The sequence below is a fragment of the Taudactylus pleione genome, unplaced genomic scaffold (assembly GCF_031769625.1).
Source record: "Taudactylus pleione unplaced genomic scaffold, aTauple2 ptg001827l, whole genome shotgun sequence".
Lineage (NCBI taxonomy): Eukaryota > Metazoa > Chordata > Amphibia > Anura > Myobatrachidae > Taudactylus > Taudactylus pleione.
The window spans coordinates 2,285,724-2,306,374 of record NW_028286224.1 but is presented as its reverse complement, the minus strand read 5'-3'; the positions used below and the strand labels follow the sequence as shown (position 1 = coordinate 2,306,374).

At 44.5% G+C, this 20,651-nt stretch overlaps 1 protein-coding gene across 2 annotated transcripts in view; it reads left to right on the top strand.

Moving 5' to 3' along the window:
* Positions 1-20,651, top strand: part of SPDL1 (spindle apparatus coiled-coil protein 1) — an 87,623-nt gene that overhangs the window by 45,805 nt on the left and 21,167 nt on the right. For both annotated transcript variants that reach the window (XM_088465049.1, XM_088465048.1), the window contains exons 6-8: positions 1,637-1,735; positions 3,165-3,275; positions 13,425-13,565. In XM_088465049.1, the coding sequence (XP_088321175.1) occupies positions 1,637-1,735; positions 3,165-3,275; positions 13,425-13,565 (351 nt within the window). The remainder of the gene's footprint in view (positions 1-1,636; positions 1,736-3,164; positions 3,276-13,424; positions 13,566-20,651) is intronic.

The window sequence follows — 20,651 nt, the reverse complement described above, 5'->3', positions numbered from 1 at the left end:
TCTCGTCTATATTTTCCCTCTGGTAGCTACGCTACAGAAGGTGTAGCAGAAAAAAAAGTGAAAGTGAAAAGGCTCATGTCATTCTGGTGGCTCCATATTCCTTTCAAATCTCAACATCAAAAATGTTTCAGATTCTTTGTACTGCACCCTTCCTTTCAGTTTACACCCATTCAGCCTGTCTGCATCTTCACACACTTACACAAAGGTGTTGATAGTTCTCATGACAGCCATCAGGAAACTCCCTTATTATCTGAGCAAAATCAGTCTGATAGGAAAGTCAGAGCTCATCATCCAAGACAGGAGAGCTCAGGTGTTGGTGTTCATACACATACAAGGTTCAGCAGAAAGTCATCTTGTGCCTTCTCAACAGCTGCAATTCTTAGGAGTATGGCACAGCACGAGACAATGTGTCTAAGTCAGAGGAAAAGCTTTCAATACGAGACTACTGGGAATATCCTCATATACTATCTGCATTGTCCCATGGGCAAGATGGCATATATGGACCTTTCAAATGGATCTACCTACAGGGACCACTGTTTGATTACATCATCCGACTTATATAGATCACAAGGGAACCCCTCGGCTTGTGATTCAAGTTAGACAGTGATGTTGGAAGTGTGGGCATGTAATGGAGAAAACCATTTAATATCCCTTTCTGCACTTTAAGTAAATAAGTTTTATACCCGATTATTCTATTCAATATCGCATTCGGGAGAATCTGCCTTATACGAAGAGGTTTTCAGTTAACTGGTCTAAAAGTTTGTACTTCCTTAAATAGGCCTGATGGTGATGACATTCCTTTTCAGTTTCAGGGATACCAAGGCAGAAGGAATAGATGCTCTTTCAATTCCATGGAACTTTCAGCTGCAGTATGTGTTCCCTCCTTTTCCTCTACTTGGGGGCGATTCAATTCAACGCGAATTGAATAGCGCTCCCAGCGTTATTCAATTCAGTGCGCTGGTTTGGGCGGACTAAGGAGAGTTCTGACCAAAGTGCTGTTTTTCTGTTTAGCGCGGCGCTAACAGCCGCGCGCCCGGCACTTTGGTCAGAAAATGCCGGTTAACGCGCCTTAACACCCTTGTTAAGGCTCGATAACCGGCATTCTCTGACCACACAGTGCTCTGAAAGGTAGATTCCTTCAAGAATGTTGCTCATTTATGAAAGATATATACATATATAATGTGTGTGTGTGTGTATGTATGTATATATATATATATATATATATATATATATATATATATATTTCTCTCTCAATCCAGTAAGCTGCACTCTCATATCAGAGTGTGTAATCAGGGGTGCTCCAATAGAGGCAATCAAGTTCAGGATACATGTAGAAAATAATGGGCACTCAGTAGATGACCCTTTTTTAATTACTCACGAATCACATGGCAATGGTCGACGTTTCGATCTCAAATAGACCTTTGTCAAGACAGGATAACCACCACAAGCTTTGTGGTGGGTATCCTGTCTTGACAAAGGTCTATTTATTTTATTTCACACTGTCATCAGAATAATTTAAAGAACAAGTTATGATATGTATGTCTTACAATTGTCTCCATCACCTTCTTATCAAATTAGTGAACCAATACTGAAGTATATTCTCCAAAATATTTTATTTTGTTTTTGCATCAAACAGAAAGTGCGCGAGGCAAACAAAGAGCTACAAGTTCAACTTGACCAAGCATTGCAGCAGGCCCAGGACCCTAACAGTAAAGGCAATTCATTGTTTGCTGAGGTATGTGGGGGTAAATAGTATGAACTAGAAAGATGTTCATTACAGTATGTATACATATAGAACAAGCTTATGACCAAATCGAAATGCACCCTTATGATTCTTATGTTATTATAAAGACTCTTGCCAGTGCGTTTGCAGTGAAAACCCATTGTGTTTCATTTCTGCCAATGTGGCCCTCACAATTTTTGAATGTTTAATAATGCAATTCAACAGGTATATATTAACTGGAACATAATTCCATATCTGTTTACTTAAACACTATGTAAATTCGCTCAAAGCACATGCAAATTGATTTTAGAAGTCTCCTACATCTTGGCAAAAGAAGAAGATTTATGTCATGGGAATAATCCACTTGAGACATTTACATTTGTTGAATGATCAGTGCTTCCTTTATTAAACTTAAAGTAAAGAATAATTCATCAATGAGCACTGTGACCTAGAGACCTCTTGCTGAGCATACAATGCATTAGTTATATACCTTTGCAAAGAAAGACTGACATGCATTGTCTATTTTCAGACTATATTACATGGTAAAACATAACAGTAAATTCTAAATTTACCTTGCACAGCATTTACATAGACACCCTATTATATGAAAGTACAACCGATAGCGCAAAGACTTTGAATATTATCTACTTCTCTCTCTCTGTTAATAAATGGCAGAACATTTAGTACAGAGAAAACTTCTGTTTTCTTCAGAGCTGCTGTTTTAAATGTTTTTAATAATAGGAGGCAATTATGTGCTAATATAGAATAAACAAAATTGTGCCGCGATATCAACGTACAACATTTCATGTAAAGATATCTTTTTAATGCACCTGTTTATCCAACGTGACAGACTGGATAAAATAAAGAAAAAGTTGAGTGAATAGTGAAGCATGTAATAAACAAGTGCACCACTGTAACAGTAAACCTATCTGTCTATTCTACTAGTTGCCAAAGTGGCTTTACTGTCTATTGGTAAATACATATGATAAATGTAAAGCTACTTCACAGATGTGTTCACATTTTACCCTGATTTCCCCATAGATTTAGGATAAATTATGTATTTTCTACATTTGTGGAATAATTTTTGTGTGTCGTTGTTCTCTTTGCCCTTAAGCTTCAAACACTCACTCATGCTGAAAATGGCATCACAATTGTAAAGATATATATATATATCTCCAAGTAAGTGTACAAAAGATTATCCAGTGAACTTAAATATCCTCATTTCAGTGGGATGTGCATCTATGTATTTTATAACCATAATAAAGACACTATATTTCCTCATGGCACAACAGAGCAATTATATATGTGAGGTAACTTGTATACACCCCCATGTCGCTATGGGGTACATTTTATGCAACATTAGGAGTGGGTGAGAGACCATATTTGCACAGAATACTATTCAGTATTATTGGTCATTGTACAATCTTTTATTTTTTCCTAGGTGGAAGACCGTAGAGCAGAAATGGAACGGCAGCTGATTAGTATGAAAGTTCAGTATCAATCTCTTCAGAAACAGCATGCTTTCTCCAGGCAGCAAATGCACCGGATGAAGGTATGACTGCAGGAATAATGTTTAGCCACATGAGTCTATATCATAAGTGTCTTATTCCAATGAAAGGCTGTTTTGCTTAAAATTAAATAGAAGGAGCTTTTTCATAACCTCGTGGCCAGAACACTTCTCAGTTTTGGTATGTACAGTAATGGGGGAAAAAGCCTTTCTAAGTTTCTGGTAGTCCTGATGCTCCTGCTACGTTTGGTGGGGGCAGCTGTAGTCTGTCCTCTTGGGTTTGAAAGAAGTAGTGCAAGTAGATTTTTGCACTACTCTGGCGGAGGGTGGCTGTAGATGGAGGACCCAACCTCCAATGCTTGCAGAAGTGTCATGAAGAGATGTATGATTCTATCCAACAACAATTTAAAGGGTTATTTTTGTTTATTTTATTTATTATTTTATCCTATTGTGGGACACTGCACCTACAAGGTATAGATTGGCTCAATCAGTAGTTTTGCTATTGTAAGAATATGAAACCCTTCTCCTTCTATATCACCTGATCTTCCAGGATTCTGTATTTTCTAATTGCCCATAGAAGCATAGTGCTTTCTGTGACACCATAAGAATTTGACCTTTCATTTAAGGTTCTCTAATTTATTTTTCCTCTACAAGTTATCAGACTCCACGGCAACTATCATATAGGCTGTTTCTGGGAACATATGGAGCAGGGAGGAGTATGAATACAGGGTCAATACTGGCAAATGAGAATTCCTCTGGTGCCGGGAAGGGGTTAGGTGAAGGGATATACAACACGCCAGCCCCTCACTAGGTCCTTTCAGGAAGGCCATCTAGTCATTAGTCTTTTTAGGGGAATCCTTTCCAGTCCCAGAAGATCATAATAGGTTGGGATGCTATTAGTTTTTTTTTTTCCCTGCTCCAGATACCAGGCCGCTCAGTGCATTTTGAAATTGAAATCTCAAATCGCACAATTACAGGTCATAAACAGCTTGGAATAGAGCAGGTTAGGTTTTTGTCGTGAACATCAGGAATGCATATTTGCAAGACACAATCTTTGAAGGTCATCAATGCCTTCAAAGAAAATGTAACATACATTTTGGCTTTATCTTTTTTTTTTTTTTTTTTAAGCCTGGCTACAGCGCCAAGAGTCTTCAGAAAGAGTAAGGCAGTTATGGCCACTCTTCTCATATCAAGAGGTAGTGAAAATCATTCCTCACTTTGCCAACTAGTTAATCAAGTCAAAATAGTATATTTTACTCAAGACCCATACAGTATGTAGTTGATGGCCCAGATCTTGGAGATCCATGGGTGGAACATAAACTACAAGAAATGTAACCTAGTTTTCCAAGGCTGCTGTTCTTCTCCTGACAGCATAAGGCAGAGGTTCCCAACGTGGTCCTCAAGGATCCCCAACAGTTCAGGTTTTAGAGATATCCATGGATAAGCATAGGTGGTTAATTCAAATTGACTGAGGTAATAATTTAGTCACCTGTGCTCAGCCATGGATATCTCTAAAACCTGAACTGTTGGGGAGCCTCGAGGACCACGTTGGGAACCTCTGGCATAAGGTGTTCTTGCTAGAGGACAAGATACTATCATTACAGAGACTAATAAGATACTTTGGTTCTGTTTTGCATGAACATCTCAGGGAAGTTTGTCTATGGGTTCCAATTAAGTTAAAAAGTGTACATGTAATCCTAGTGGCACCGCACTAGCCTACAAATTCATGGTACACAGACAATATGGCAGAAGGCTTTTTGTGACCACCATACATTCCTCTGATATTTCTTTGGGACCTAAACTGTGTATGAGTAGCTTTACAATGCTCTTCATTTGAACCCTTTGAATTTGGTGATCCTGAAGTTGCTTAAATAGCCAAAGAAGAGCTAGCCATCTTTTCTATGATATGAAGAGTTTCAAAACTTTGTCTTACAGATCATGTATATAACTATTCATGATGACAGGGTTGTTGTTCCAAATCCTCTTTCCAGCCTAAAATTCTTGTCCAGCTTCCACTTAACTTAGCATATTGTTATATATGGAATTGGTACGAAGTCCTGGTGGCTGAATAGCCGCTGGTTTATATCCCATGCCGGAAGCCCGAAGGATGACCATGCTGACAGGGGAGGTAAGTACCCTAACCCCACACCCCCCCCCACCCCCCCCCCAATATTTATGCACCTGACTGTATAGAAGGTGTACCTTTTGCACATGCTACAAGTCAGGTGTAAATATATGGTGAGAATGATAGCTTACCACAACTTTAAAGCATAATCTGTTGAGCTGGGTACTGCTCTGCATATGTGTAGATACTAGATAGGCGATTATTGCGGGGTTTTAAATTCACCTATTTGGGTTAATTTATGCATATTTTGCAATTAACTGTGCATCAGCCTTAAAATTATTTTCTTTGGATCCATTGGTGGACACTAAACACCCACTCTTAACTCTTCAAGTTTTTTTTTTTTTTTTTTTTTTTTTTTTTTTTTATTGCTTTCTTTGAAAATATCAATATGTCCCTGTGGGCAGTAGTAAAGCAGCTTTGTTTAAAAAGAGCTGTAAAAACTACAGTGCATCCGGAAAGTAATCACAGCGCTTCACTTTTTACACATTTTGTTATGTTACAGCCTTATTCGAAAATGGAATAAATTCATTTTTGTCCTCAAAATTCTACACACAATACCCCATAATGACAACATGTAAAAAGTTTCTTCGAGATTTTTGCAAGTTTTATTTAAAAAAACAAGAAATCACATTTACGTAAGTATTCACAGCCTTTGCCATGAAGCTCAAAATTGAGCTCAGGTGCATCCTGTTTCCACTGATCATCCTTGAGATGTTTCTAACAGCTTAATTGCAGTCCACCTGTGGTAAATTCAGTTGATTGGACATGATTTTGAAAGGCTTACACCTGTCTATATAAGGTTCCACACTTGACAGTGCATGTCAGAGCACAAGCCAATTATGAAGTCCAAGGAATTGTCTGTAGACCTCCGAGACAGGATTGTCTCGAGGCACAAATCTGGGGAAGGGTTCAGAAAAATATCTGCTGCTTTGAAGGTCCCAATGAGCACAGTGGCCTCCATCATCCGTAAATGGAAGAAGTTCTGATCCACCACAACTCTTCCTAGAGTTCGCCGGCTGTCTAAACTGAGCGATCGGGGGAGAAGGACCCTAGTCAGGGAGGTGACCAAGAAGCCGATGGTCACTCTGTCAGAGCTACAGCATTCCTCTGTAGAGAGAGGAGAACCTTCCAGAAGGACAATCATCTCTGCAGCAATCCACCAATCAGCCCTGTATGGTAGAGTGGCCAGACCGACGTCACTCCTTAGTAAAAAGCACATGGCAACCCGCTTGGAGTTTGCCAAAATGCACCTGAAGGACTCTCAGACCAAGAGAAACAAAATTCTCTGGTCTGATGAGACAAAGATTGAACTCTGGCGTCAATGCCAGGTGTTATGTTTGGAGGAAACCAGGCACCGCTCATCACTAGGCCAATACCATCCCTACAGTGAAGCATGGTGGTGGCAGCATCATGCTGTGGGGATATTTTTCAGCGGCAGGAGCTGGGAGACTAGTCAGGATAGAGGGAAAGATGAATGCAGCAATGTACACAGACATCCTGGATGAAAACCTGCACCAGAGCGTTCATCTTTCAGCATGACAACGACCCTAAGCACACAGCCAAGATATGAAAGGAGTGGCTTCAGGACAAGAATGTCCTTGAGTGGCCCAGCCAGAGCCCAGACTTGAATCCAATTGAACATCTCTGGAGAGATCTGAAAATGGCTGTGCACCGACGCTTCCCATCCAACCTGATGGAGCTTGAGAGGTGCTGCAAAGAGGAATGGGCGAAACTGCCCAAAGATAGGTGTGCCAAGCTTGTGGCATCATATTCAAAAAGACTTGAGGCTGTAATTGCTGCCAAAGGTGCATCAACAAAGTATTGAGCAAAGGCTGTGAATACTTATGTACATGTGATTTCTTATGGGGGGCATCCACTAGACGATTTTATCCCTGTCCAACCTCTTAACGATTTTCCCTTGAAGTTTCCCTTGAAATATGATCTTCCACTCTGAACAATTTGCAAAGGATTTGCAAAGGATTTGCAAACGATTTGCAAAAGATCTAACAATAAACTGTTGTTTTAATCTGTGATTGAGAGCTTTCAGCTATAGTGGGCAGACAGTAGTTCATCGTTTGATCGTTCAGCATGAACGATGTGTAAACGATTTGTAAGCAATCAAGTGAAATTGACCTGCATGTTCAGTCGATGGAGGAGACGATCAAACGACCAGCGGGAGCGCGCATCGTACATCGTTAGAAACAATTACTGCACGATGTTCGAACGATGTTTGAACGATTATCGAACGATTTTATCATTATCGTTCAATCGTTCAACTTTATCGTCTAGTGGATACCCCCCTTTAGTCTTTTTTTTATTTTTTTATTTTTAAATTTGCAAAAATCTTAAACAAAAAACCTTTTTACAGGATGTAACATAACAAAATGTGGAAAAAGTGAAGCACTGTGAATACTTTCCGGATGCACTGTATGAAATGTAAGTGAATATGTTGGTGGTGCTTTTATGAAAATTAATTTGTCCAGGTACAGTAACACCTCTCCTTCTCTCCTATATACGGTTTGTGTGACATTGCTCCTCTTGAGGTATGGAGGGCGCCACTTAGGAATTGGCACTCAAACTACCAGAACTTCTTTGTAGAAACTTTCCATACATTAGCTTCTCATTTTTTTCCGAGTTTCTCACAGTATAGGTGTTGCTTACAGATGTGTTCTCATACAACCGTGTTGGTGCATCTGCATGCTACGTACGTAGCATCTCACATGCGGATACACCCGCAGTGGCACACAGAATATAGGCATGCCGCATATATTTTTAATCAGTATAAACTGCATCGCTGTGCGAATAAGACTCATTCGAAAGGGAAAAGTCGCACAAAAAGACGATTGCCACTACCGAGTCCCGCCATGACATGGCACAACCAGAAGGACTGTTTCTATTGCAAGGAGTCTAGATGTATGAGGACACATCTGTAGGCAGTTTGTGTCTTTTTTTTTTTTTTTTTGTATTCACCGCAAAGCAGTGAACTGAAGAAAATGCTGTGGCGGCCATCTGAGGAGACAACAGAGTGGGAAACTAGTTGTAGTCATTCTCAGGAATTTATGGCCTAGTCAGTGCAGTGCCCGTGGCTACCTGTGAGCCAGAGCAGAGCTGTAACTAGACTTTTTGCCAGAAAGAGCATTCCTCCCTCATTTTTCAAATAGGGACATAAGGTGTGTGTCTGAAAAAGGGGTGTGGCCTCATACCCCTTCATCATTTGTCCCATACGATGATGAAGGGGTACTGATCACATTGTACCACTCTTATCCAGGTGTCACTGCCCAAATACAGTGTGAAACCAATGGCTGCAGTGATGATGCACAATAATTATGTAGTATAACTCACCAGCTTTAGATGTAGGAGAGCGCTGGTGAACACGTCTGTGTTCAGGGCTACCATAAGAACTTGTGGAGTAGATAGCTTTGTGTGCAAGGACTGTGAGAGGTGGTGGGTTTGAGTCCCGTGTATGACAATATTTTAAAATGGGATGTAGTCAGCATGCGGGTTGTCGACGACCGAAATTCTGATAGCGTTGGGACCCTGGCACCAGAAACCTGACCACCGGCATCCCAAAGGTAAGTATCCGGTATTAGGGGGAGAGTTAGGGGTAGGCATTAGGGGGAGGGTGCGGGGAGGAAGGGTTAAGGGGTAAGGGTTAGACTTGCCTATTTCCTTATGGGTGCCGGGAATCTGACTTTCTGGATGCCGCTGTCGGTATCCTGACCAGCGGCAACCCATCCGCCCGGATCTCATACTCAACCCTTTAAAATGTGTGTGTTAAATTAAAGAGAATGTAGCTGAAAGTGCTTGGGGAGGCGAAGATAGGGGCTGCCAGGGATAAAAGGAAGCTACAAGTGGCAATGATTATAAATAGACCTTAGTTATAGCCCTAAGGCGAACTCTTTTAACATAACTGCACCGCACAAATCATCAGTCTCTAGAAAAGGAAGCTATCTATGGCGATAGCTGGTGGTGCTAACCTCGGGGAGAGGTGCAACCACAGGCAGAACAGCACCTCTTTCTTGGAAAGCAGACTGTAAGTGCTCAAATGAGAGCCTGCCTAAAACAGGCACACAGCTGTGAGCTCCAGCTACAGTACAAGTGTTTTTCTGGTGATTACAGACTTTTCTGGCAGAGTGGGTCTACATGGATTACTCTTGCGGAGTGTTTTTGTGTCTGCTGTCTACAGATCTAATTTTACTTAAGTATACACTCTGTATCTGCCTCTTATAAAATGCTGTAAATATTAAATATTATAATATAAAATAAGTATTTTTATTGTGCCCGCACTCTCCTGAACTGAGCTGTTTTTTTTTCTACACAAGAGGTGGCCAGACTCACTCTGAGGGCCTCTGGTGGATCTCCTTTTTTCAAACCAACTGGCTGCTGCACAGGTGTATTAATTACTCAGTGATAGCGATAAGCGAAAAAATGTGGGTCCCAGGGACCCCACACTTTTTAAAATTGGGGTCCTGCTCCACTTTTTGCTTCCCATCACATATTATGGGGGTTAAGGGCAAGCAGCATTTGGGGTAGAGCTGGGGGTAAAAGCAGGGAGAAGATGGGGTAGAGCTGGAGCCAGTGGGCAGTAAGGGCAGGTAGATCTGGGGACAGGGAGTGGTAAGTGCAGACAGCAGTTGCGACAGTGCTGGGGGCAAGGAAGAGGTTAGGGGCAGGCAGTACTAAGGGTAGGGAGGGGGTTAGGGTAGATAGCTGGGGTAGTATTGAGGGCAAGAAGCAGGTTAGGGACAGGCAGTGCTGGGGTAAGATGGGCGGTGCACAGAGTTAACAGGGTAAATGGGAAATACACACAGCACACAGTCGGGGGCTAGGGAAAGAATGCACACAGGGCCTGATTCTGACCCGCTCGCAAACTGGTCGATGTTGGCCCAGTGCGCACGCGCGAGCGCAAAAAGCACTCGCTCCATGGCTCACTACAAAAGGGGCGGCTGTCGTTGTCCAGGAGGCCGCTCCCCCCAAAAAAACTCCCTGATTCAGAGCGAGCCCTCTTTCAGAGCGCCCGTCTCTAAATCAGGCTGACAGTCAGGGTTAGGTGGGGGGGGGGGGGGGCACAGCTCCACAGCCAGCCAGGGAGGTTTAGGGGGGATGCACATGGTCACACAGTCAGGATTAGGGGGGCTGTGAAGAGACAGGGTTAGGGGGATGCACCCAGTTACACAGTTAGGGAGGGTTAAAGGGGAAGCACTTGGTCACACAGTCAGGATTAGGGGGGGCTGCACACAATTACACAGTCAGTTAGGAGAGCTGCACCCAGCTACACAGTCAGGGTTGAGGGGGGGGGATTGCGTACAGTTACAAAGTCAGTGTTAGGGGGTGGGGTTGGCCACAGTTACACAGTCAGGGAGGGTTAGAGGGGATGCACATGGTCACACAGTAGGAGTCGGGGGGCTCTGCACAGTGATGACTGTAAGCTGTAAGTTACTGACCTGTCTGAGTTCAGGGTATTTTCTCTTGTCACCAGCTGTCAGAGCAGCACATCCCCTGTACATGCTGTGAGTCCTCCTGACCGCTGTCCCTGGATGCAGAGTCAATCCATCTTTGGAAGAACGTGCTGGCACCGCGGGCACGGAAGGAGGGTGGTGGTGTAAGGCAGCAATTAAATCAGATGCTGTCGGCAGCCATTGAATGAGGAGACGCTTCCGGCAACTATGGGTTGACGATAATCCACCGGCGGTGATTGGTGCAGAAGACGCCGCCAGCGGTTATTGGCTGCTGCAGTGTGAATCCGCCGGCGGTGATTGGTGGAGAAAACACCACTGGTGGTGATAGGCTGCTGCAGCACTGCATACACACACACAGGCAGCACACTCAGCCAGCGCATTCTGCAGGACTCGCAGAGATTTAAAAACCGGGTCCCCATCTTGCTGTAGCGCGTAAAAACGCGCTATAGCGCAGATTTTGCCCACCCTGATTACTGTCTCATACATTCCTGACACATTCTAAAGAGCCACAGGTTATCTGAGGGAAGAGGACTATTTGTGGACTGAGTAGGTCAACAACTGTTCTACACCATTGTATGGTATGATGCATGTACCATCAACAGCATTTTCTTTACCTTCATTGTGTTGTCTATAGATTCGATATGTCAGACAATCTTAATCTCGACATGAGCGTGTCGACCTTCATCTCGACGTGAACATGTCGGACAGGGCTACGTCTGTGTTCAGGGCATCAGCCATGAGCACGTCTGTGTTCAGGGCGTCTGCACTGATGTAATGTCGGCATGCTGTTTTTGTTCTTCTGTCAACACTATGGGGTAAATTTACTAAAGGGAGAGTTTTTAGAAGTGGAGATGTTGCCCATAGCAACTAATCAGATTCTAGTTGTTATCTTCTAGAAGGTGTTAATTAAATGTTGAGGAGAATCTGATTGGTTGCTATGGGCAACATCTCCACTTTCTAAAAACTTTCACTTTAGTAAATATACCCCTAAGTGCCTGGAAATGTCAACATTGTGCAGGTGTCTACCTGATTGGCGACATTATGATTGCATACCTTGTACTCTATCTACACCAGGGGTGGGGAACCTTTCTTCTGCCGAGGGCCATTTTGATATATATAACACTATTCGCGGGCCCGGTGCAGGCCACTCCCCCTCCGTGTGATGTCACTTAGGGGTGGGGCAACAATCGCCGGTGATTACTGTAATGCATCCTGAGGATGTTCCAGAGAGCTGTAAAGGCAGCGGTGTGACTCTGAAGCTTACTAAGAATGCTCCAGATGGCACTGCTCCATAGATTCTGGCTGCAGGGTGCCATTCTAGGCACCCTGCTAGCCAGATGAGGCTAGCAGAAAAAAGCTCAGAGGGCCAGACTAAATGATACTGAGGGCATTATACGGCCCCTGGGCCTGAGGTTCCCTGAGGATCTGCATGGGTTGTGACAGGTGCAGGGTGCTAGAATGAACACTAACTGTACCCTGTCTACACTCTGTAACATTTTGCTGTACAACTGTGGCATGGTATTGTATATTGTACACTTACATTTACATAGATTATGCTTTACACTGTCTATTCCATTGTACTGTGTTGCTTATACATTGTGCCAGCACCCTCTTCAATAGATTGTACTGTAAATTATTAACATTATGTATGATTTGTAGCAACACCCTCTGCTACATATAGGGTGATTTTCTGTGTGACACATGGACATTTACATACATTCAAATAAGTGATCTGTTTTCTAGACCATCATTTTTATTTGTATTTTTTTTTTTCGATGTCCAAGTCTTATACTTCGTTGGTAAAAAATATACGCCAGAAAAAATGTCACTACAGTAAGCCTTTCCTTCTGGCATTTTTAAAAACTCTGCATGATGCACTGGACTGTAAAGCTGGGTACACCCCTGACCGGTATATCTGCATATCGAGTGATCTGCAGTTGATGGTGGTTCTTACACACTAAACAACCATCATCTGGCTGCATGTCACGCTCCCTCATTGCGGCCTCTGCTGGAAATGTACGGGCGGTCGGCTAACTGCACGATGCCCCAATTTATATCTGCAGTAATATTGGGCATCGGCTGTGCAGCACAGCCAACGCGATATGTCTGTGATCGACGTCGTTCAGACATATTGCTGGTACACACTGGCCGACACACACAAGATATAATGGCAATTCAATTAATCAGCCAATACAATATATCTGCCAGTGTGTACCCAGCATAAGTCCCGTGCATCTGAAGGTTTTGTTAGAAAATAACAGAAAAAATTGCATTAAGAGAATATAGAGGGGGAGGATCTACTTTACAAACGAGTAGTTCGTTTCAGGGACAATTCCTGATCAGCACCCTCTATACCCCACGTTGAGTTGGGACATTTTCATATGTACTAGTAAGATATGAACTTTATTTTGTAGAATATACTTTCAGTATTAAGCTGACCTTATATCTAAAGTTCCACTGAGGTGCATCAGGATTGAAGAAAAATTGTTTTTATACAGAAATTAATATGTGAATGGAATTTGGTTGTATAAATGCTTCCATTTATTAAAAAAAGTAAAATAGGTTTGATAGTTTTTAATCTGAATTGTTTGGAATTCTTTTGCCTGATAGGTGCAAATAGCAACATTATTACAGCTGAAAGGTTCTCAGACAGACCATGAACAGCTGGAACGTTTGCAGTCAATGGTTGCACAAAAGAACAGTGAAATTGAGAAACTTCTAGTGAAAGTGCATCAACTGGAAAAATATCAGGTATGTTCTTCAAAATCTCAGATTGTTGCCTGTATTTATAAAGGGATCTGCTATTCGTTTGGGTAAAAGCTTCTATACATTGATTAGAATTACAGGTTGAGTCTCCCATATCCAAATATTCCGAAATACGGAATTTTTTTGGCATGGCTGAGATAATGAAACCTTTTGATTTTTGATGGTTCAATGTATGCAAACTTTGTCTAAGGCACAAATTATTAAAAATATTGTATAAAATTACCTTTAGGCTGTGTATATAAGGTGTATATGAAACATAAATTAATTTAATTTCTGTACCCAAACTTTGTTTGAGCCACAAAATTACTGAATATATTGTATAAAATTACCTGCAGGCTGTGTGTATAAGGTGTATATAACACACAAATGCATTCTGTGTGTATATTGGGTCCCATTCCCAAAATGTTTCATTATGGTAGGCAATTATTCCAAAATACGGAATATTCCGTTATCCAAAATACCCCTGGTCCCAAGCATTTTGGATATGGGAAACTCAACCTGTATTAAAATTGGCTTGCAATCACATGAGCATTGTGAGTTTTACTTTTGATCAAAGTTTTTTACTTGGTCATTTTAAAATATTTAGTTAAAAGTGAAAACAAAATTCAGAAATTGTAATTTTATAACATTACAGAAGAGAAGTCAAAGGACACTGCCCATATAATATAATTTTATATAATTATTTATACAGTGCGTTTCTCCAAAAGGAGTCAATGCGCTGTACAGAAACCATGATCATAAATACAGAGGTTATTATTTGCATGTAGTACAAAAACCATAAACACAATATAAAGGTGAAGCAGCCATTTTAGGACCTCAGTTCCAAGGATTATTCTGCCTCCCCTTGAAAGTACCAGGCTAGGCAGATATTTTCTGTGCACAACATATGACTACACTGGGCAGAATAGACCATGACTACACATAATGGGGGGGATAAAAAGTACTTGGATAGATACACAATTCTTGCATTGTTCATCCTACCCATGAGAGTATGAGATAGGACAGCCATCTTGTGTGCACACAGCTTACAATGTATGAGATGAGCAATACATGGAAGCAAGACTTACAAGTTTAAAACTAAAAAGTGACTTACAAGATATACAGTACACTGAATAAATAGTTCCACCTGTTCTTCATTTTGGGCACTCTACTAAGGTTACAGTGGTCAGAATGAGCATTTCATATATGTGTAACACGCCGTGGAAAATTACAGGAAAAAAATAGGTTAAACTTTGCAAATATATTGAGAAAGTGGAATTAGGAAGAAGGGGGCAGTGGCAGTATAGAAAGACATGGAAAGCAGTCAATGTTTTGCAGAAAGAAGTACATGGTAAAATGTAGATTAATAACAGGTGATATACTGCTACATGAGATGAGAATGCAATAATAATGATAGTCGATGTTAAGCAACAATGGGCCTAATTGAGATGTGGACGCAAATGCCATCGCAGCTGCAATCTCCCTGATCGCAAATCAGAAAATATACTAATGTCTCACTCGCCATAGTACATAGAGACTCCCACTGAAAGCATCTCACATCCACCGCACCACACAAAACCGGAAACCTCAAATGCAGATCAGGCGGCCATCAGCCTTCTGAGCAAGCTTAAGCTGTCGCAGACATAGTGGGTCTCCAGACATGCAAGGAAGGATGCAGTGGCTAATTTATGGACACCCAATAAACAGTGTTTAAATGGTCTGACATGCATGCGTTTTTATAACCACCCTCTGTTACATACCCGAAATGCTGACTACCAGTCATTCACTTTGCAAATAAGTCCACTGTGCGAGCATAGTTGCATGTGCACAGTGCAGTTTACCTGCATGCGTAATGGCTAACAATTTAGTCTGCGTAAATATCTGCATTGCGTCCACATCTGAATCTGGCTCAATGTGTAGAATTACCAGGTGAAGTTGCAGGAGAGTGGAATTGAGGAGTAAGTACCGTGCAGGAGGTGCAGTGCTTTAGAACTACTGGCATTTGTGAGGTTAGAGAGTGGTACAAACTCCAGCTCAAACTCCACTTTTAACTTTGCATCCTTTAAATGCAGCCTTTGCAGTGACAACTAAAGCCTGTGTGCCTGTAATAATAGATGGTTGCTGCCGACACAAGGAAGCTTTTGCCGCTCCCTAAAATGAAGAAATATATATATATATCAACGAAACGGTGGAACTTTGGCCCTGTATTCCTGTACTGGGATATATTGAAATTTTTAACCAGGGGATAGTTCACTACACTATGCACCCTCTCTGGAAAGGATAGCAGCTCAGTCTTTTCATTAGACCGTTTGGTTTGGACGGTTTCTAGTAAAAATGTAGAGAAAAAGGGGTAAAAGGGCAAGCGCCTGATAGTGTAGTAGTTATGATAACCAATCAAAATTACTTTAGTCTCCAATATATATACGTACCCTGTATACGCTTGTTATGTGAGCGTATCTTATAACAACTTGCGGTGATCACCAGACTCCAAATTTAGACCTCTTTCTCCTGTAACTCCTCTGTCCCGGACTCAATATACACCGCATTCACAATATTCTGGCACCTTAGTAATGCAAAGGAATTGCTACCATAGTGTAGTAAGTATCAACTTAGATTTATTAATAAAATACACATTAAAATTAACACAAGGTAAAAAAGAAGTTGCTTATCTTGTAAAATCCTCTGGCTGGTCTCCCAGGGCAAGTTTCCAGGGGTTCAGGGTATCAATGAAGGTAAGTGGAGGTGAGGCTGGGGTCCCAATGCGTTTCCTTCATTAAGGTAAGTCCTACAAATTATAGTGCAACTTTGGGTTGATTTTTTGGGGGTGTGGGTCCCCTGGATTGCTTTGGTTGGTCTGCCTCATGGCATCGCATTTTCTACATCAGGGTCCATAGGGTATCCACAGGATACCTTGGGGTATAGGTGATGTAGTCAGGCATCGGGCACCATAGAGTTAAAGTTGTCAGCCTCCCAGGATGCACTAGGGTCCCCCTCCTATACCCCGCCTCCGAGCCAAGGCATCTCAGTTTTCGTTGGTGCCCGGATCGGAGTCGGATGCACCTGTTTAGAGGGGGGGCTAAGGTTAGCCCCTGAAGTTTCTTCGTAAGCAGCTGTGGCTGCTCATCTGGAACTACAGCATGGACAGTCAATGCTGACGTCCATGCTGTCTTCCCTACACCCCCGCCAGTACCAGAACGCTGGTACTGATCCGGGGATGCTGGTAAGCATCTGGGGTCATAGCTAGCGGTGACCCCAGGTGTTTGGGACCATGGCCGGATTCAAGGGGGCAGCAGGTAAGCAGCGGGGTCCCGCGGTGGGTCCCTGCTGAGCACATGGTCCAGAGTCCACAGGCAGGGGGCTCCCTGAGGACTGGCTGCAGCGTGGAGCCAGGTAACTAACCTGTGCTTCCACTAACCCCCTGGGACAGCGGACCGTGGCTGAGCGGTAGCGCTGCGGCGTCCCAGGGGTTAATTGCATGCCAGGGGAGCGCGCCTTCCCTGTACACAGCCGGCGCCTCCTTCGCTGCACACAGCCCTCTCTGCATCTGCTGACTGGCCCTGTGGCAGCGCTCCTCCCCCTGGCCGGCCTCCTCTCTGCTCCTCGGTGACCATCTTTGCTGAAGCATGGTGAGCGCTGCTGGACGCTGATGATCGGTGGCATTGTGGTCTGGGTCCCCCGGCATACCTCTCCTCCGTTGGTAACAGGTCTGTGTATGCAGCGCTGTGTCCTACCAGGCTCTGTGTCTGCATAGTTGAGGATCAGCGCTGATAGTGCAGGAATTGATTTCTTTGCATCGTATGTGACTTCTGCTAGCGTCTGCTGCCTATACTTTCACTTTCTGCTGTCAGCCATTTCACTGTCACTGCTCTTCTTCTGCTAAAGCCCTTGCGGTGCGGTGATTGCAGGGTGGTTCTACCACTACACTAACAAGTATCAGTGAGAGGGGTCACATACTTACCATCATGTCTGAGAGTGACTTTCCTCTCCAGCTTATGTGTACTACGTGTAAGGTACCAATAGCGGAGGGGGAGGGTAACGCGGAGGGACTATGTCGGCAGTGTTATTTATTGGCGCGGCCAATTACGGTCATGGCTCCGGTACAGGAACCGCCCTGGGCTTGTTTCGCCAAAGCGCTTACAACCCTAGTGTAGCTCCGCAGCCTGCGTTTTCACAGATGGGATTGTCCCAGCAGTCAGTGGTGTCGTCACCCATGCAGGGTTCCCGAGACAATTGATGGTACCCCACAGTCTCCCTATTTCTCCTCCCCAGGTCTCTCAGGAGCCTGCGTGGGTTAATTCACTGACAAGTTCTGTACAGCATTTGTTGGATGTGTTACAAGGGGAGTCTGTGTTGCGGCCACCTAAGCGGCCGGTGGCATTTTTGTCCGCTCCTTATGAGGATGACGACGGGACGTCTGATGATGGGGAGATTCTGGATCTTTCTGACCAAGAACCTCTCCGAACTAAAGAGTCGGACGCTAAATTCCTGGACTTATTCGGGCAGTCCGCACGGCTTTAGTGGTTGAGGATGAAGATCCTCCGGTATCCAAGTCAAAATATTCTTTTTTTAAGGATGACGCCACAGTGTTTCTCTTTCGGGTCAGTTAGTAGACCATTTAGAGGAGGCGTAGAAACACCCTGGTAAACGGTATCAGCCTCAAAGACGCTTGGCGGTGACTTGCCCATTTGCGGACAATTATTTTTCTGAGTGGGAATCCCCTCCACAGGTGGATTCTCATGTGACACGCCTGGTCCGAAGTGCCACGTTGCCCATGCCCTCCATGTCCTCCTTGAAGGATGCTACGGACCGTAATGTGGAGATCTGCCTAAAGTCCGTTTATTCCCTCGCGGGGGGGGGGGCAGCCAGGCCGGCTATGGCCATTTGTTGGGTAGCCAGAGCTATGGAGAGCTGGGCGGATAGTTTGGAGGCGTCTTTGGATTCCGACTGTTCGGCTGAACAGACCGAGTTGGTGGGCAATTTCCGGGATTCGGCCACTTACATCAATGAAGCGGCTTTGGATATCAGTACCCTAACTTCTTGGATTTCTTCGGCAGCTGTAGCTGCTCGTCGCACCTTATGGTTGCCATCTTGGAAGGCGGACGCTGATTCCAAAAAGGACTTGGAAGCTTTGCCTTTTAATGGAGAAGTCCTATTTGGTCCGGATCTGGACAAAATTGTAGCCACGCTGGCGGTAGCCAAATCGGCATGTCTCTCGTCTGCTGCGGTCCCTTCAAGTTCAGGTACGTCGTCCTTTCGGCCTTACAGGGCCCGAGGGTAGGCCTAAAGCACAGTCTTTTCCACGACGGGCTGGCCCCAAAAAATCGGCCAAGTCACGGAAACAGGCCTGGAGTACCAGATGTCCGGCCCCTAAGTCAGATGGCAAGCCTGCGGCCTGAAGGTCCGGGCCTCCCTTTGGGGGATCCCAAAGTGGGAGGCCGCCTGCTGCAGTTCGCCCAGTGTTGGTCGGTAAACACGACAGACAATTGGGTTCACGAGGTGGTTTCTCACGGGCATGCCCTCTCCTTTCGGCACAGGCCCCCATCCCGATTCTTTACCACGGGTCTTACATCAGACCGGAACAAAGGCTGGAGTTATAGTGCCTGTTCCATTCTCCCAGAGGGGCCAGGGTTTCTATCCCAATCTGTTTTTGGTGCAGAAACACAATGGGTCGTACCGTCCGATCCTCAACCTCAAAGCACTCAACAAGTCCTTGAGGGTGCCTCGGTTTCGGATGGAGACCCTACGGTCCATCATTCTGGCGCTGGAACCTGGGGATTACAAGGTGTCGTTGGACATACAGGACGCCTACCTGCATGTCCCTATTCTTTTATGCCATCAACAGTTCCTCAGGTTTGCAATCCGCAATGACCACTTCCAGTTCCGGGCGTTACCTTTTGGCCTGGCGACAGCACCACGTGTGTTCACCAAGGTTATGGCGGTCATGGCGGCTTCCCTGCAGCTGCAGGGAGTCCGCATGTTGCCGTACCTAGACGACCTTCTGTTGGTAGCAGGATCTCCAAAGCCCCTTCTACGCCACTTGGACCTGACGATTGCAGTATTACAACGGCACGGCTGGTTAATAAACTGGCAGAAGTCCACCCTGATCCCGTCTCAGAGGATTGTACACCTTGGAGCCTTATTGGACTCCAGACAGCAAAGGATCTTTGTGACGGGGGAAAAGATCTCTGCCTTACAGTTGAGGGTGCGCAGTTGTCTGCAGAGTCGCCGTGTGTCTCTGCACTCGGCGATGAGGTTACTGGGCTCCATGGTGTCAGTATTCGACATGGTGGAATATGCCCAGTTTCACTCCAGACCTCTGCAGCAATTGATCTTGTCCAAATCGAATGGACTGCCTCAGAGTCTAAAGTCCCAGACGATGGTGCTCACTCCGGAGGTTCGCCTGTCCCTAGCCTGGTGGTTGCAGACGACCCATCTCAACAAGGGTCGTCCATTATGGGTGGTGAATTGGGTCCTGTTGACAACGGACGCCAGCCTTCGGGGCTGGGGAGCAGTCACGGGTCCACACTTGTTCCAGGGCAGATGGACTCAGGCGGAAACAGGGCTTCCAATAAACATCTTGGAGCTCCGCGCGGTTTTCAATGCTCTCCAGCAGGCACATCGGGTTCTCCAAGGTCACCCCGTGCAGGTCCAGTCGGACAACGCCACCACCGTAGCCTACATAAATCGACAAGGAGGAACCTGAAGTCGGGTGGCACTCGTAGAGGTGTCCCGCATTCTGGTCTGGGCGGAGCGCAATCTCCCGGCTATATCAGCAGTATTCATCCCGAAAGTCCTCAACTGGGAAGCGGATTTTCTCAGTCGCCAGGACGTACATCCGGGAGAATGGTCTCTGCACCAGGACGTCTTTCAACTTCTGGTGGACAGGTGGGGTCTTCCAGAGAAAGACCTCATGGCGTCTCGGCACAACAACAAGTTGCCGGTGTACGAGTCTTGCACAAGAGACGAAAAGGCGTCTCTGGTGGATGCTCTGTCCGTCCAGTGGACGTTCCGGTTTGCTTATCTCTTTCCTCCGTTTTCCCTTCTTCCGCGGGTAATCCGGAAATTCAAACAGGAAGGGGGGTACACTCCTGT